This window comes from Corythoichthys intestinalis, chromosome 1, assembly GCF_030265065.1.
Source record: "Corythoichthys intestinalis isolate RoL2023-P3 chromosome 1, ASM3026506v1, whole genome shotgun sequence".
In the NCBI taxonomy this organism is placed as follows: domain Eukaryota; kingdom Metazoa; phylum Chordata; class Actinopteri; order Syngnathiformes; family Syngnathidae; genus Corythoichthys; species Corythoichthys intestinalis.
In genome coordinates, this window is record NC_080395.1 from 67794558 (window position 1) to 67813372 (window position 18815).

The following is an 18815-nucleotide window of genomic DNA, read 5'->3' on the forward strand; positions in this document are numbered from 1 at the left end:
AGCACCATAGACAGCTCCTGGTCACATTTCTGACACTTAAACAGGAATCCCAGACGGTGGTGGAAAAGAACATTGAAACAGCTTTATGCAGATACACAGATGTCTTTAAAATTATTTAGTTTATTGGTGGTTGTGACATTTAAAATTTGTTTTAATAATCACATAAAATAAGGACTTGCAAACTAACAAATGTAACTTAAAAAAATGCTTTCTAATATACAATCCCGAGCAAAAAGTATGGAATCACCAGTCTCAGACGAGCACTCACTCAGACATTTTATCATGTAGAACAAACTCAGATAAAAAGCTTGAAAAAAATAATGAATTATTTGAAAAGTGCAACTCTTTAGCATTCAGAAACACTAAAAGAAATGAATAAAAAACATTGTGGTGGTCAGTAAATGTAAATTTTATAGAGCAAGTGCAGGGAAATAATTGAAATCATTCCATTCAAAGGAAAACAAATATGGAATTATGAGAAACAAACAAAGAAATAACAATCAAAACACATCTCTAGTATTTATTAGCACCAAATCTGGCTTTTATGACAGCTTGCAGTCTCTGAGGCAAGGAATTGATGAGTATTCTTCATCAATTTAGTGCCAACTCTCTTTGATTGCAGTTGCCAGATCGTACTTGCAGGTCGGAGCCTTGGTTATCAATAGGGTTGAGATCTGGGCTATTTGCAGGCCATGACATTGACTGGATGAGTCCTTCTCCAAGGAATGCTTTAACAGTTTTAGCTCTGTGGCATGATGCCTTGTCATCTTGGAAAACGACAAACATATTTTCAATTGAAGGGATAAGAAAGCTGTCTAAAATTTCAATGTAAACTTGTGCATTTGTTGAGAATTTAACCACAGCCATCTCCCCAGTGCCTTTGCCTGACATGCAGCCCCATATCATCAAGTACTCAGGGAATTTTGATCTCTTCTTCAGATAGTCATCTTTGTAAATCTCACTAGAACAGCACCAAACAAAAGTTCCAGCATCATCACCTTGTCAAGAGTCAAGCATCTGCATTGGACAAGGTGTCAAGAATCAAGAATCTGCATTGCATTAAAATGCATTACTAAGTAACGCATTTTAATAAATTTAGCCTTGTTAATATAAGTATTACTTACGACAGTCACTTAGCATTTGTATTTGCTTCTCAATTTCTGCACTGCTTCTCAGTAAAGGACGTCTCTAGTTATTGGAAGAAACATCTTCTTTTGTTAAAAAAAGAACAAACAAAGATAAACCTCCTTGCAAGTCGGACCACACAAGAATCTTGATTCTCCTTTGGTCTATCAACCAAAGGCAGTGCTGCCGATTCTGAGTACGTGTTTAGCTCCGCCTCACGGTCTCGAGTTGGCCGGCATGGAACCTCGACAAAAGGAATATGGAAAATGGTCGCGCGTTCGAAGTGTGCGATCCACAACTTGGCAGTGGAAACATTCCAAAATGTTATGCTATCCTACTCAACGCGCACCGGACTTTTAGGGGTAAAAGCACCTATAAAAGAGAGCCGGACAACCATTCGCATTCACATTCAGACTGTCAATGAGCGCTAACCGATTCTGTGCTGCGTGATCTGAAGTCAAGCGAATGTACCATCATCAGTGTCTCTATCCTGTGACATTATAATTACATTTCTCAAATCTTAGCTTCAGTGCTGTGCCCCAATTAGTAAACTGTGTGCCCTGTACAATGAAACAAATGAGGGCAGCCCCTCAAACAGACATCTCCATTTTCCCTATCTAGAAAAATAATAGGCTACAAGTGGCACCATTAAGTGCTGTAATTAACTTTTCCATAACTGATACCATCAGTAAAGCTAAAGTTTGCTGTGCGACCGTGTGCAATCCACATAACTCTTGAAAAGTTGTCGAAATCCAATTGTTACCCCCCACTACTTCATACCTAACATCGGTCAAGAATGAATGTGACCTGAACGAAGTTGGTGATCTGTTCAGTTTGAATAATTGCCTGCCTTTGCCTGCCTTTGTACTCAAAGTCAGACCTCATAAAATTGGCAATGAAGTGACACATCGTTACGTCATTATTAGAGATGTGACCAAAAATTCGGCAGCGAAAACCTTCGGCTGAAAACACCTACACTGTATCACAAAAGTGAGTACAAATCTCGCATTTCTGCAGATATTTAAGTATATCTTTTCATGGGACAACACTGACAAAATGACACTGTGACACAATGAAAAGTAGTCTGTATGCAGGTTATATAATAGTTAATTTATCTTCCCCTCAAAAAACCTCAAAATATAGCCATATATACAGGGGTGCACATAATTTTTTTGCCCAGGTTCTCAGAGGAGGACCTGGAGATGTGACTTGGTCCTCATTGAGCTTGAGAGCCAACCCGCCTGATGCGATAAATTTATGACAAGCTTTACTTAGAGCCAATTAACTTTAATTAATTATATTAACAATTAATGCTTGATTAACATCAAATGGCACAACAAAATTGCCATTACTTTGAAGTGAAATGTAAAGAAATAAAAAGCACCAATTCAAAATAAAGGGCATTATGCGGCTCCACATTAACTCCAAACCTTTTTAAAAGTGGGATGTCCTCCTCATAAGACCTCATTGAACGTGCATGTTTAGCTTTGTAAAATGCGAGTAAAAACACGTTTGTCAGTGCATGTCGTTGTTCATTACCTTTATTCCGCCACTTGTCCATAGGGCGAGTGGGGTCCTGTTTGACATCGATAGTTTGCTTAATTGCCACATGCTCTCTGTTTTTTCCGTGGGTTTTCAAAGTTTGGATGGCTGAAATTCTTTGACTCTACATAAAATGCGCTGCTCTTATCGGCGACATTGGGATTCTCACGGCACATTTTGTACCACATTTCATTTTGTACCGCATTTCCGTGCGAGCATCATTTGCTTCATGCCAGCAAAAGTCCTTTTTTTCGGTAGCTCCGGTGACGTCTCTGTCGTCTGTCTGTCTTTTGATGGGGGTGGGGGAACACGGAAGTAATTACTCAGTGTGGCCTGCCTCTTCGACATTTTCAGAAGTTATTTTCTCGTGTCCTCCGCAAATACAGTGGTCAGCCATCGGTACGCAAAAGCGTATGGAAGCCGTTGAGGGCCAGCGCGTTTGTCTACGTCCAGTACGCTTGCGCGCATGCGGACCACTTATGTGCACCCCTGCATATATATCTAAATCCCTGGCAACAAAAGTGAGTACGCCCTTAGAAACTACGTACATCTCTAAATGTCCAAATTGAGTACTTCTTGTCATTTTCCCTCCAAAATGTCATGTGACCCGTTACAGGAGTGCTGTCAGCATTGCTGCAGAGATTGAAGAGGTGGGTTGTCAGCCTGTTAGTGCTCAGACCATACGCCGCACCCTACATCAAACTGGTGTGCATGGCTGTCACCCCAGGAGGAAGCCTCTTCTGAAGACTGTACACAAGAAAGCCCGTCCGTCTCATCAGACAATAGGACATGGTTCCAGTAATCCATGTGCTTTGTTGACATGTCTTCAGCAAACTGTTTGCGGGCTTTCTTGTGTACTTAAATATCTGCGAAATGCGAGGGGTGTACTCACTTTTGTGATACACTGTAAAATTGCATTTTCGGTTTTTGGTGAAAAGACCGAAAGTTTACCACCGAATAGTGTGAAGAACCGTAGTCCTCTTGTGATGTCATCATCAAAACACAGAGGGAAGCAACACTACTGGCTCACAACCAACATGTCCGCGGTTTGGAAGCATTTTGAGGTATTAAAGAAATGTAGAAATTATTCAGTGAAGGAAAATAAAGTTGCTTCATCGCTGCGACATGCTTGTTTCTAAAGTTGCTTTCCATTTATGTCCCGCGTCACATCAGTTACAGTGCATTTGAGCCAGTGCATAAGCAGTTTGGAGTTTAATCAAGCGAACGATGTATAAATAAAATAGTATTTAAATGCATACATGTGCATTTGCTGTGGTTTAGTGCAAAAAGTTTGTAGCACGACCACTTCTTCTTTGGTCAGATATTTTTTCCCGCGACTTCCACACTCCATCTGCCAGTTGCCGTATAATCCGGCTGGGGGCGACTTCACTTGGCTTTGTCATGGCTAGAACTCAGCCCACTCACCTGGCTCTCGATCGATTCCACTTGTTGCACAAGAAATCACTGAGTCTTATTTTAAGGATTATGACAGATTATAATAGGTTTTTCAAGAGTTTAATTAGTTTAGACGAGAATTTTTGTCGTTGTTGTGAACTACAGTTCCACACAAATGTACAATGAGATCTCATTTAGCTTAGCAATTGGAGGCGTGAGACCCATTTTACTAGTGTCCCAAAATTCCAAGAAAGGCCATTTATCAAGGTTTCATCAGCCATGACTTGTGTGTCTACGACCATTGGGGTTTCAGAATCAGAATCTTTCAAACTAAATTTCTCGAGCCTCCAGGGTTGTAAAAACAATGCCAAGGAAAAGGGCATTAATTGAAAATAATGAAATCTTAAATAATGAACTTTTCAACCTTTAAATTTTCGGCCAAGTGTTTCCAATATTCAGTTTTCGGCCAAGAATTTTGCTTTCGGTACATCCTCACTTAGTATGCAAGTACAAGTAGCATTTCAGACCTAGGAATGTAATATTGAATTAGGAGCCATTTCATGCAGATCAACATTGCAAGCATTACATGGCTTCAATGTGCACATTACCTTGTTCTTTGACAACTGGCCAACTGGTCGCCAAAGCACTGCCCTACAAATTCAGTATATACGTACATACTCCATGAAAATGCATGTACAGTGGGGAGAACAAGTATTTGATACACTGCCAATGGGTTTTCCCATTGGCAGTGTATCAAATACTTGTTCTCCCCACTGTATGTGTTGGGTTTACAACAATACTTAAATAGTTCTGGCATCTTAAAAATATCTGCCAACAGCTTGTTTGTCGACTTCAGGGAAATATTGGCACATACATTTTTCTCCACATCAGGAAAAAAAATTAAGATTCTTTCCATTGGGATGCACATGATGAAGGTGTTTTTACCTTTAAGTGTATCAAGATAAGTCTTTTGATTCATCTTTTTTATAAAGTGTATAATGCTGGCCACTTACTTCAGCCCCTGGACACCTGGGCAGCACCATACAGCCGTTGTTGTGGAGGCTGCTGTAGATGTTCTTCCAAAGGTGCACGGGTCAAAGTAGACGAAGATCTGCTTGTTGCTGTCGGCGTAGGGGTTGGAGTAGGACCAGCTTTTGCCCTGAAGGACCAGAATTTGTGGAGACTGATCGGCATCCCCAAGGTTGCCTGCTCCTGGATGGCTGCCTTGTGGGACAGGTCTTGCAGCCCACAACCCAACACTTCTTCCCCATGGTGTTTCACTGAAAGTTATTAGATTGAAATGTTACATAAAATGAAACACAAAACAATAACACAACAACAACAAAATTCTTTATAGATATGGATGTAAAACAGTCTTGATTTTAGGCTAAAAACAAACAAAACAAAAAAAACGTGGAGGTAGCGTTTATTTTACGTAAATATGTCGAAGTACAATGCTAGTCTGTTAGTGAATGTAGCTAGCGGCTGCCTGACGTAAACAGAGCTTTTCCAGTGAAAATTCCTCTGAATAAATGCTTAAATTTTTAAATTCTTCATAGATATGGACGTAAAACCGTTTTGATTCTTGGCTAAAAGCAAAAAAACTGTGCAGTTAGCGTTATTTTACGTCAATATGTCAAAGTACAATTCTAGTCTGTTAGTGAATGAGGTCAGCGGCGGCCTGACGAAAACAGAGCTTTTCCAGTGAAAATTCTTGTGATTAAATTCTTAAATCCCCGAATTCTTTATAGATATGGACGTAAAACGGTCTCGATTTTTGGTTTAAAGCAAAAAAAAAACCAAAAAAAAACACGTGCAGTTAACGTTTATTTATGTAAATATGGCGAACTATGATGCCAATGCAGTAGCGGCTAATTTCTGCCATTGTTCTTTCACGTTTAAAAATGCATGTATGGTACGAAAAATATAATTATTACCTTTAATCCTCAAACAAATCACTCCTGAGACAATCCTTCCAGTTTGAATATGGTACAGCTTTCGTACTTTTTCACAAATCTGGCTGAAATCTGGCTTGGGCTCGCTAGATATGCTGTCTGCGACTGACTCCTACTATACAGTATGAGGCGGACTTTGGTCCAGACCCCTACGGGAAGGCGTGACGCAGAGAATGACGAAATGTCAGGTCAATAGATTTTGAAGTCTATGGTTGAGCCTTGAACAGTGGGGTGACCGATCTTTGCCCCTAGGTTGTGGAATAGCCTACCCACTGAAATCCGCACCATTACGAATCTAGGCCTTTTTAAATCCCGGTTAAAGACACACTTTTTTAGACTTGCTTTCCCCCCAGATTGGGGTAGCCTGGTTTTATTTCTTCAGGGTTTTAATGTTTTCAGATTTTTATCTGTTTTATTGATTTATTTGCTGTTTTGACTTTTATCGCGTTGCGTTTTTTTTTTTTTTTTAATTTATATATAATTTATTTTCTTTTTTTATTTCTCAATGTCAAAGGAAAGCACTTTCCTGTGTTTTATTTATCATGAACCATGTTTGTCGTTGTTGTAAAACACTTTGAGGACCTTGCGTTTTTTTAAAGGGCTATAGAAATAAATTTGATTGATTGATTGATCGATCATTAAAATAAGTCTGTACTTTGGCTTGGCCACTCCATAACTTGATTTTGTTTTTCTAGCCATTCAGTGGTGGACTTGCTGGTATATTTTGGGTCGTGTCTCTCGGCCATCGTTATGTCCCCTGCACAACACGAAAGCAGAAACTGATGGCCAGACATTTAGCTACAGGATTTTCCGTTACAAAGCATTTATTGTGTTATTTGTTTTTTTTTATGGTCTTATGTGATATTTTCAATCTTTAGGGATATATTTCAAGATGATTTCCTGTTTGTGTGATCTAATTGGAAATTATTATAATGTATACTGTAATTGGGACACTTTCTGTGTCCCAATTACATTCTACATACTAATTATACACAAATATAGCCGAACAGTATTCCACTGAGAAAACAAGGCTGCGGACCTTCCTTGTTCTTCTATTTCTTGCTATGAAATCAATTTAACATGTTTCTTTATAGTGCTCATTTACTGCAGTGCATATAGCATAGAGGAGCCTAAGCAGACATAGCAGCTTCTATATGCGCTGAGTCCTGACATTACAAATCGGTTAACAGTTATTAGACGGTAATGTATATGGATGAACCTGAAAAAAAAAAAAAATGTAAAAAGGGGCATACGATTAGACAAATCAAAACAAAAATCACACAGGCCATGTTTGAGAGGTAATAATACAGAAACAATTAAAGTGGATTTATGCTTTAATGTAGTGCAGGAGTGCCAGGCAGATATAATCTGACCTACATCACAGTATTTCATTTTGGGTTGATTTTACATCTTTCTGTTAACATATTTTTCTCCTAGGTCATAAACATGCATTATTAATCTGGAATCACAAGTCACCCATTTCACTACTTACCGCAGGAAACTGGTTAAAATGTGCAGTAAATCAATTTAATGGGATGGAATGCTTGAGGTGGAGATGTTGAGTTTCATGCCCAAAATTGGATCTAATTACCACTACCCATGAGAACAGACCAGCAGTTGGTAGAGTTGCCAAAAATATTACTCAAGTAAGAGTAGCGTTACTTCAAAATAATATTACTCATGTAAAAGTAGAAGTACTCATCTAAAAAATGTACTCAAGTACAAGTAAAAACATATTTTGTGAAAAGAATACTCAAGTAATGACTAACATTTTCAGTAACTGATTACAATGTTTTTTTTTTTTTTAACAATAGTATTTTTTTTCTCAGCGCAATGTTATGTAAATGAACTGTTATTATTACACTGTACTACAACCTATTACATAACCACATTAAGCCAAAGAAATACAAAAAAAATCATTGAATTCCAACGAGAGGAGAAAAAGAAATACATAAATGAAGCATCATTCGTCCAAAGAGCATGAGTGCCCTCTAGTGCAGAAAACATTTCCTATAATGAAATTAAAAAGATCATATTTCCGGTTTTCTGAGGTCAATCGGTGCCAAATAAAAACTGAGAGAGAGTTTTAAAATCCATGCTTTCAAGTCATGTTGACGGCAGAGATCTCTGTCAAATGCTGTTTTGATGACGTAATCAAAACACGGCGAGAACACCGCCAGTAATGTTGGTGGTATTTGGAGGTATCAAAGAAATATATATATAATGAAACGAAGGAAAATAAAAATAAATTTGCTTCATTGCTGCCACACGCTTATTCTTAAGTTGCTTTCCATTGATGTCCCGCGTCACAGGGAGTACAGTGCTTTTGAGCCTGTGTGTGAGTAATTTGAAGATTAATCAAGTGAACAGTATGCAAATAAAGTATTTAAATGCATACATGTGTTTGTTTTTTTTACCTGTGGTCTAGTACACTACAGTGGTATGAAAAAGTATCTGAACCTTTTGGAATTTCTCACATTTCTGCATAAAATCATCATCAAATGTGATCTGGTCTTTGTCAAAATCACACAGATCAAAAAACAGTGTCTGCTTTAACTAAAATCACCCAAACATTCATAGGTTTTCATATTTTAATGAGGCTAGTATGCAAACAATAACAGATTGGGGGGAAATTAAGTAAGTGAACCAACACATTTAATATTTTGTCCCCCCCCCTTTGGAAGCAATAACTTCAACCAGACACTTCCTGTAGCTGCAGATCAGTCTGGCACATCGATCCTAGGATATCCGGCATGAGTCGCTGTTTTTAGGTCATGCCACAGCATCTCAATGGGGTTTAAGTCTGGACTTTGACATGGCCACTCCAGATGGTGTACTTTGTTCTTTTGAAACCATTCTATAGTCGATTTACTTCTGTGTTTTGGATAATTGTCTTGTTGCAGCATCCATCTTCTTTTTAGCGTGCACTGTCTGACATACCGCCTCAGGTTATCCTGCAAAACATCCTGATAAACTTTTGAATTCATTCTTCCATTAATGATTGCAAGTTGCCCAGGCCCTGAGGCAGCAAAACCAAATCACAATGCTCCCTCCACCATGCTTCACGGTGGGGATGAGGTCTTGATGTTGGTGAGCTGTTCCATTTTTCCTCCACACATGACGTTGTGTGTTACTATCAAACAATTCAACTTTGGTTTCATCAGTCCGCAAAATATTTTGCCAAAACTTCTGTGGAGTGTCCAAGTGCCTTTTTGCAAACATTAAACGAGCAACAATAGGGTTTTTTTAAAAAGAGAAGCTCCTTCCTCCGTGGAGTCCTACCATGAACACCATTCTTGGCCATAGTTTTACATATAGTTGATGTGTGCACAGAGATATTGGACTGTGCCAGTGATTTCTTTAAGTCTTTAGGAGGCACTCTAGGGTTCTTTATTATATCTATGAGTATTCTGTGCTGAACTCTTGGCGTCATCTTGTGTGGACGCCCACTCCTTGGGAGAGAAGCAACAGTGCCAAACTCTCTCCATTTGTAGACAACTTCTCTGACTGTCAATTGATGAACATCCAGGTTTTTAGAGATGGTTTTGTATCCTTTCCCAGCTTTATACAAATCAACAATCCTTGATCGCAGGACTTCAGATAGCTCTTTTGACCAAGCCATGATACACATAAGACAATGCTTCTCATCAAGACAATTCTAACCAGGTGTGTGTTTTATAGTGGGAAGGGCAGCTTTAAACCTCTCGTCAGTGATTGGGCACACACTTGACTTAAATTGTTTCGTAAAAAGAGGGTTCACTTATTTATTTTTCCCCCCTTCCGTCATTGGTTGCATGCTATCCTCATTCAAATATGAAAACCTATAAATGTTTGGGTGGTTTTAGTTCATGCAGGCACTGTTTTTTCATCTGTGTGATTTTAACAAAGATCAGATCAAATTTTATGGTGATCTTATGCAGAAATGTGAGAAATTTCAAAAGGTTCAGATACTTTTTCATACCACTGTACATTTATAGCATGACCACAGCCTCTTTTTGCCACATTTTTTCCAGTGACTTCCACACCTCCTCTGCCAGTCGCCGTTTAATCTAGTGTTCTGTCAGATTTTTCACCCTTATCAGATTTTTCTAACGCAGATTTTGTGGCAGTGAATAATCTTTTACATTCAGTTAGACTCTCAATATTATCCATCATGAACGTACATGTTCAACGTGAATACGGGGTAAATAAATGCTTAACAAAGATGTTAACGATGAGAGCGTGCAGTCGAGTTTTACAGCAACATCATGGTAGGATGTGTGTGAGGATAACTTTCCTTTGTGTGCTTCCATGACCAAACGAAAGTAGGTATTCCTTAATTTATAGAAAGTTTGTGGTGTTTACTTTAGACCTGCTGCATTCGAGGCCATTTGTAACATTACGCGCATGCGCAGAATCGCAAAGTTGCAATTTGGGATGGGGTGCAGAACACCGGCTGGGAGCGACTTTGCTCGGCTTCATCCCCGCTAGAACTCTGCCCCCTCACTCTCGATCAATTCCACTTGTTGCACGAGAGAACACTGAGTCTTATTTTAAGGAGTAGGTGAGATTGTAATAGCCTTGTAAAGAGCTTTACTAGTTTCGGCAAGAACGGAATCGTTTTTTGTTGTTGTTCTGAAGTACAGTTCCTCACAACGTACATTGAGATCTCATTTAGCTTAGCAATTAAAGGCGTGAGACCGATTTTTCAAGTGTCCCAAACTACCAAGAAAGCGCATTTATTAAGGTTTCATCGGCCGTGACGTGTGTGTCTAAGTTCACTGAACAGAATGCTATGAAGACGCCAGTGCTTACTGCTGCCGGGAACGCACTGTCCTGTGGGGTTTCAGAATTGGCACCTTTCAAACAAAATTTCTTGAGCCTATGAGGTTGCAAAACCAAAGCCAAGGTAGAGGGCATCAATCGCAAAGTAATTAAATAAAATAATAATGAAAAAAAAAAAGAAATACAGTAGATGCATGTGTATTTTTCAGTTTCCAATATTCGGTTTTCTTTTTCGGCCAAGAATTTTGCTGTCGGTACATCCCTACATCCCTAAAATAAATGAAGGTGTTACCTGGGCCGCTGCTAGCCCTTTGGTTGCCCTTTGACGAAAAGTCAGATGGTGCAGCCACCCGAGGGCGGTTCCTGGTCATTGAAGGAATCTTTTTCCCCGGCCTGCATCATAAATGGTTTTATGCATTTTAGAGTTGTATGCTATGGGTGGGAAAATTGCCTATCATATATGAGCTATTTTACATCACAATATCGATATGCCACATTTAATGCAATTTTAATTATTTGCTGAAAAATGACACAGCAATTATGACACTCACTTGATTTATTAATTGACTTGAAACTGACCTCCCACAAATTTTAAATGCATCAAGTAGTGTTGCAACCTAAAACTATCCAGGGTAAACAGATACTAATAATTGTGACTGGTTGTTTTAGCATAATATCATTAATGATAAATAAGTTACTATTGATATCGGAGGTGATTGTGTTTGTGTTCTGTGTAGATTAATATTTTTGCTATTTTCAATTGTCTTGTGTGCATTACTCACATACTGTTGGCAGGGGGAAGAAATTGGCCAACTACTGAGTGGACATAGAGACATCTTTACTACGATGTCGTATGAAATCCCATCAATATCGCAAGTCAGCACAAATGGTGTCATCTGCTGGCCAAAATCTGCATTGCAGGGACTGTTCTATATACAGTGGTACATCTATTTATGAACGACTCCAAATACAGAATTTTCAGGTTGAGACACACCTTAACGGGAACATATTGCCTCTTGTTACGAAAGAAATTTCAGGGTAAGAAAGGCAAACATACAGTATGGTTGGTACCCGCAGCTCCCAGAGTTTACTGAACGTAACATACTTATATCTCCTCTGCCACTGGCTATTACCTAGCATTCCTGGCATCCAGTTGGCTAAGAGGGACATCCACGGTATGTGTATTTGTGTATCCCAGAGTCCTCTTCATTCATTGTGTTCCGACAGCCTTACATGAGTATTAACTTTTATCCTTTATTCTTGTTTTACATTATGCATTACATTATGTGTATTGTGCAATGATCAAATTGTAACATGTATTTGTTACATGTTGTGATGCATTTTTATGCGTTGTGAAAGATTTATGTATGAATTTTGGTAGGCTTGGAACGGATTATAGCATTTACATGGAAAACGCATCTCCACTTATAAAATTTTAGGTTACTAAACTACTTCCAGGACCAATTAATTTTGTAAGTAGAGGTACCACTGTACAGTGATAATGACAATAGACAGGTAAAGTGTTGAAAGTTTCATATCGTTTTCGTGATATTTACTTCATATCGTATTGCATTAATTCATTTAAATGTAAACACATCGTGAGATGGTTAATCATAGTTTCATTTTATTTGTGACAGCACCACTAGTCAGCCAGCTCACCCTGTCATACCAGGACGGCTGGAAAAGAAGTAATTTTCCTCACCTTCTGCACTCGACAGCATTCATATTCTCTATAATGATGTGAAGCTGGCTCATAGATACTCAAAGATCTTTGATTCGTTATAGTCATTGTCAATGAGGGATTCCACCTGAGACAGATCATCCAGTCATCACGCAGAAGCCTGATTTGAATCCACGGCTACTGACTGTGTGAGTTCAGACGTGGACACCGTGTAGCTCCTTGGCATTGCGTAAAAGTATAGTGAAATAAATAAAGCTCTCAATGTTTTGTTACTTTGGAACGTATCCCATTTGCATATACAGAGCCAGTACCAGTTCTGAAAGGGCCACTTTTATTTGGCAGGCCACCACTCAAAAAGGCTTTATGTCAGACCAATCATGGGGAGAACATGCATTGAAAGGCTGACCAATATTCCAATAGGAGAATATGACATACAGTGCTCGCCAAAAGTATTGGCACTCCTGAAATTTTGTCAGATAATGCTCAATTTCTCCCAGAAAATGATTGCAATTACAAATGTCTTAGTAGTAATAGCTTCATTTATTTTGCTTGCATTGAAAAAACACAAAAGAGAATGAAAAAAATGTATATATCATTTTACACAAAACCGGACAAAAGTCTTGGCACCCTCAGCCTAATACTTGGTAGCACAACCTTTAGACAAAATAACTGCGAACAACCACTTCCGGTATCCATCATTGCGTTTCTTACAATCCTCTGCTGGAATTTTAGACTATTGTTCTTTGGCCAATTACTCCAGGTCTTTAAGATTTGAAGGGCGCCTTCTCCAAACTGCGATTTTCAGATCACTGACCACTTTAACGTCTCCAGTGCTTTCTCTCAAACCATTTTCTAGTGCATTTTGAAGTGGGTTTTGGGTCATTGTCCTGCTGGAAGACTCATGACCTCTGAGGGAGACCCAGCTTTCTCACACTGGGCCTTAGATTATGCTGCAAAATTTGTTGGTCGTCTTCAGACTTCATAATGCCATGCACACGGTCAAGCAGTCCAGTGCCAGAGGGAGCAAAGCAACCCCAAAACACCAGGGAACCTCCGCCATGTTTGATTGTGGGGACCGTGTTCCTATCTTTGAAGGCTTTGTTTCCCCCCCCCCCCCCTGTAAACTCTGTTGATGCCTTTTCCCAAAAAGCTCTACTTTTGTCTTATCTGATGAGAAAAAATTCTTCCAAAACGTTTTTGGCTTTCTCAGGTAAGTTTTGGCAAACTCCAGCCTGGCTTTTTTATGTCTCTGGGTCAGAAGTGGGGTCTTCCTGGGTATCCTACCATAGAGTCCCTTTTCATTCAGACGCCGACGGATAGTACGGGTTGGCACTGTTGTACCCTCCGACTGCAGTACAGCTTGAAGTTGTTTGGATGTTAGTCCAGGTTCTATATCAGCCATCTGCACAATCTTTCGTTGAAATATCTATTCAATTTTTCTTTTCCCTCCACATCTAGGGAGGTTAGCCACAGTTCCATGGGCTTTACAATTATTGATGACACTGTGCACGGTGGACACAGGAACATTCAGGTCTTTGGAGATGGACTTGTAGCCTTGAGATTGCTCATGCTTATCTCAGAATTTTGCTTCTCAAGTCCTCAGACAGTTCTTTGGTCTTCTTTTGTCCATGCTCAATGTGGTACACACAAGGACACAGGACAGAGGTTGAGTCAACTTTAATCCATTTTAACCGGTGTGAGTGTGATTTAGTTATTGCCACTACCTGTTATGTGTTAGGTGCTGTTAATTACACAAATTAGCGAAGCATCACATGATTTTTCAAAGGGTGCCAATACTTTTGTCTGGCCCATTTTGGAGTTTTGTGTAAAATGATAATGATTTAATTTTTTCCCCCAATCCCTTTTGTGTTTTTTCATTGCAAGCAATATAAAGGAAGATATTACTACCAAAGTATTTGTAATTGCATTCATTTTGTGGGAGAAATTGAGCATTATTTGACAGAATTGCAGGGGTCCCAATACTTTTGGCCAGCACTGTAATTAAACTTATGACGTAATAAAAGCAGGTCACTTATTTGACTTTTGACTTGCATCTCTGTCTGGGCCAGGAACCTACCAGGGCCAGTGGCTGGGTGGAATGCGTCATGGCTACGGTGTGCGGCAGAGCGTGCCATACGGCATGGCGGCCGTCATCCTATTCCCTCTGCGAACATCCATAAACTCCCTCCGTTCTGAGCACAGTCACGGCCCACCGGCTGTGCTTGAGGATGGCGTAGCCAATACACCCACGGACGGGGTAGTGGCTGGGCTGGCTGGCAGTCCTGTGGGTCGAGGAGGGTTTGCTCTAACTGCTCCAAGTGAAGCTGAGCGCCAGAGAAAAAGGAAAGGTCGCTTCCGACAATCCATCCTGAATGGTCTGAAGCTACGGCGCTCGGAATCCAAAAGCTCACTTGCCAGTCAGCTGAGCAAGCAAAGTTCCTTCTGCAGCGAAGCGGGCATGAGCACGGTCAGCTCGGCTGCGTCCGACATCCACTCTAATGCTAGTGAGAATGAACACGGTACTCCTGTGGATGCAACTGTGACAGAAATGTATGCAGGTGAGTGGCGGAGCGATCACAGGGCTGGCTGGGGCATGAGTCGACGCTCGGACGGCCTTCACTACGCGGGTGAATGGGCAGGGAACAAAAGACATGGGTATGGATGCACTACCTTTCCTGATGGCACCAAGGAGGAAGGGAAGTACAAGCAGAACGTGTTGGTGAGCGGCAAGCGGAAGAACCTGATTCCACTGAGAGCCAGTAAAATCAGAGAGAAGGTGGATCGAGCTGTGGAAGCTGCAGAAAAGGCTGCGGAAATTGCCAAGCAGAAAGCAGAGATTGCCATGTCAAGGTATAATATCTTATCATACACTGTATAACGTGCGTATCCGCAAGTGAAGGAATGGACATGTGTTGGAGTTATTTCTCTGCCAATAGAAATGAAGGGGCTTACTGATAAAAAAAAATTATACAATAGTTCACTGCTTGTCCGTCAGACGATTTATCTGTCTTATCTAAACTTTATTTGGAGACAATGAATCGAACAATAGACCCCACTCACCAACGTCACACAATGACGAGTCGCTGTATCCGGCCGCCATATTGTCCGTCATTGTTTATCCGTATTCTCAATGGTTTCAATTTGTCATGCAATTTATAGTGCAATTCATGGAAGCCCCGGTGCTTTCAGACGCTGTAAACTCATTGGATGCGTTGCATAAAAGGCGTTATGTGGAAAAGCTTCAGTCTATCCATTCGCCAGATCCATATTTGATGCCTAAATCGATATTTTTCGACCCGCTGTCTTCGCCGTCTCTGCCTGACATCTGCTACCCAGATATCTACAACTATCTTGTCCACAGAAACTCAGCCTATTCTCGCGAAACTTCGCAAAACTTTAAGAGCAGCACTCTAAGCAACATTACCCCGTGTGACCTTTTACTTCCAATTTTCTAAAATGGCGACAATAAAAAAAAAAAAAAAAAAAAAGTTGACTGCGATGGCCGACGCTTCAAGAATAAGTGGATATTGGACTATTTCTTCAATAAAATACGCAGCAACAACTGTGTCTGCCTCATTTGCAAAGAGACAGTCGCTGTTTTCAAAGAGTTCAATGTAACGCGATATTACCAAACAAGACACGCTGACATGTACAACATTACAGGGAAGATACGCAGCAAGAAATTATAGCAACTTGAAGCTAGTTTAATTTCACAGCAGCAGTATTTCGCAAGAGCCCGAGTGTCGAAAGAGAATGCCACAAAGGCGAGATTGTTGAAATTATGAATAAAAAAAAATAATAAAGCAAATGTGACACACAGAAGGGCTTGCTAAAATTTGTTTAAATATATTGTTCAATGTAAATCAGCCAAGGTAGCCCCCCGCATTTTTACCACACCAAATCTGGCCCTCTTTGCAAAAGGTTTGGACACACCTGTTTAACTTCTTTCACTTGGTACCAGCTAAATATTATTCAAAAAATAATGATGGTGGAAGAAATAAGCATCTTGAATTTGAAACTGTATGTTGTCGGCGATTAGCCTCGCAATGATCTTAATTGTGGTTGTCAGCCCAAAACCCTCTAAATATATATTAAATGCATCTTACCAGATATAAAATGACTACTACATAATCTGTAGTGATCGTTTGGTGCCCAGTTTTCTCATCGAATTGCAGCAGTCCATCTCGCTCTCCTCTCCGGGTCTCTTGGAATATGGTAGAACTTCAAGTCTCTCCGTCTATCTTCTCTGTTATTGCAACCAACCGCCACACACGCCTTCACCATTTTGATTATTAATGTTAACGAGCAGAAAAACACGCCATAATAGGAGGAATTTACGTAGCGGTAATGCGTAAACACGATGAGCAGTCCAAGAATTTTTTTTTTTTTTAAGCAACTGTACAAGAAAAGCCCCCCCCCCCAAAAAATTTGGAAAAATATGAAACCAATTAAACAAAAATAATAGTTTCCACCAGTCCACCACGTCCAATTATCCCAGGAACCAACCGGTCTCCATTGATTGAAAGAACCACTTTGTAATTTGGATAAGCGATTGGTACAGAAACAAATGACCTCGTGTCAATAAAATTTAGTAAATATATAATTAGTTGCCAAGGGAAATCTACAGAGTAACCATACGGTATGCGTTTTACAGGAGATAAAGGAATTGTGTCAGTGCTTTTCAGACATGTGCGCCAATTATGTTATCTAATTGTAAAGCAGGGGTGCCCATTATGTCGATCGCAATGCTAGTGTGGGTAGCTCGTGACATCATTTTTTTTTTTTTTTTTTTTTTAAATGTACATAGTTAATTGTGGTATGTGGGCAACATAACCTCATATGTTGCTAACACAACATTTTTTTAAAATGCACATAGTACATTTAACATATGAATATGGCGGAATACACTCAGGTGCAGGAGGGGTGCAAGAGCAGAAACTGCTTTTTCAGTCTTGTCCGTGTTTTCTGCCATACGTATATGGCGGAAAACACTCAGATGACCTGAAGTTCCGCTCTGAGACCCCCAATTTGGCCAAATTTCAAAATTGTCTGATATATATGTGTGATACATCATTGGAAAGCTTAAAATCTCAATTTTCTGGGGGAAGAACAATTTTGAACAGGAGGGCATTAAAAAATAAATAAATAACAAAACCCTAACTTGAGGTGAGAGCATCAGAGAGCATAATTAAAGACACCATGATTTTAACGAGGTACTATCGCCTACTTAACTTGTATCGATCCAAAAACTCCATGTAGCATGTATTACCGAGTGTCAAGACACAGCCGTGAATGGCCACAGCCGGATTTTGGGGGGATTTTATGGGTGAAACATGGTAATATAACACGGGTCGCGATGCAAAAATCGCAGACATCAAGGAGTGGTCGAGATTTTCTTTTTCATGTATTTATCCTTTTAAACGTTTTTTTATTCTTCAGTTTTTTTCAGTTCATTGTTAGGATCGATGATTTATCATCGAACATATCGGGGAAAATGCGACAGTAACAAAAAAAATACAATTAATCGCTAGTTATGAGGTAGATATCCGTGACTTATTTACAGACACCATTTTTGTCATTGTGACGAAATTTGTTTAAAAGTTTAAAATATCCGAGTGAATAATTTTTTAACGTTGTTTTTTTTTTTTTAAACGAAAAATTAGACATCAATTAATGGTTCTAAGCTAAAAATGCCAGACATTTTGAATAATAAATATAATTACTTACCTTCTTTTTATGGCTTGGTTGAAAGAAAAGCGGCTGCGCAACGTCTGTAAACGGGGGTTTCCAGGGTAAAACGGACAAATTAAAAATCATTTGGGGGCTTAACGCGCCATGAATCTGCTATGGCAGCATATAGACATATTGTTCTGTCAAACACAACAGTTCTTTTGGCTTAAAATACAGTAATTTATTTTAAAGAGGGGTGCAAGAGCAGAAACTGCTTTTTCAGCCTTCTCTATGTTTTCCACCATATATACAGTATATTTTTTAGAGGTCCACGATAATTATCGGTCCGATAATAGGAGTTATGACGTCATCCCAATAAATCCGATAACATAATATATTATCGGCCCTATTAATAATATTTTTGGCACGGTGTCGGATTGGGATTTGTTTGTTTGTTTCCACTCCTGTTTTTCCCGTATGCAAAGTTTTTTTACTGTCTTTGGTTTGTTCATTATAATAATGTTCATGTCATCATGAAAATTCTGGTTCGGTCAAAGGCAAATCTAAGCTGAATCAGCCACTAGTATTTTTGACGTACAGGTGTTCAAAAACTCAGGTGAATATACATTGAAAAATTATATATACTGTATATTATCGGTTATCGTATCGGTATCGGCCTTGAG

At 39.5% G+C, this 18815-nt stretch overlaps 1 protein-coding gene across 1 annotated transcript in view; it reads left to right on the top strand.

The window, feature by feature from the left end:
• The window catches only part of jph3a (junctophilin 3a), a 35975-nt gene that overhangs the window by 2223 nt on the left and 14937 nt on the right, over positions 1-18815 (top strand). The window contains exon 2 of the mRNA XM_057849090.1: positions 14532-15312. Within this exon, the coding sequence (XP_057705073.1) occupies positions 14532-15312 (781 nt within the window). The remainder of the gene's footprint in view (positions 1-14531; positions 15313-18815) is intronic.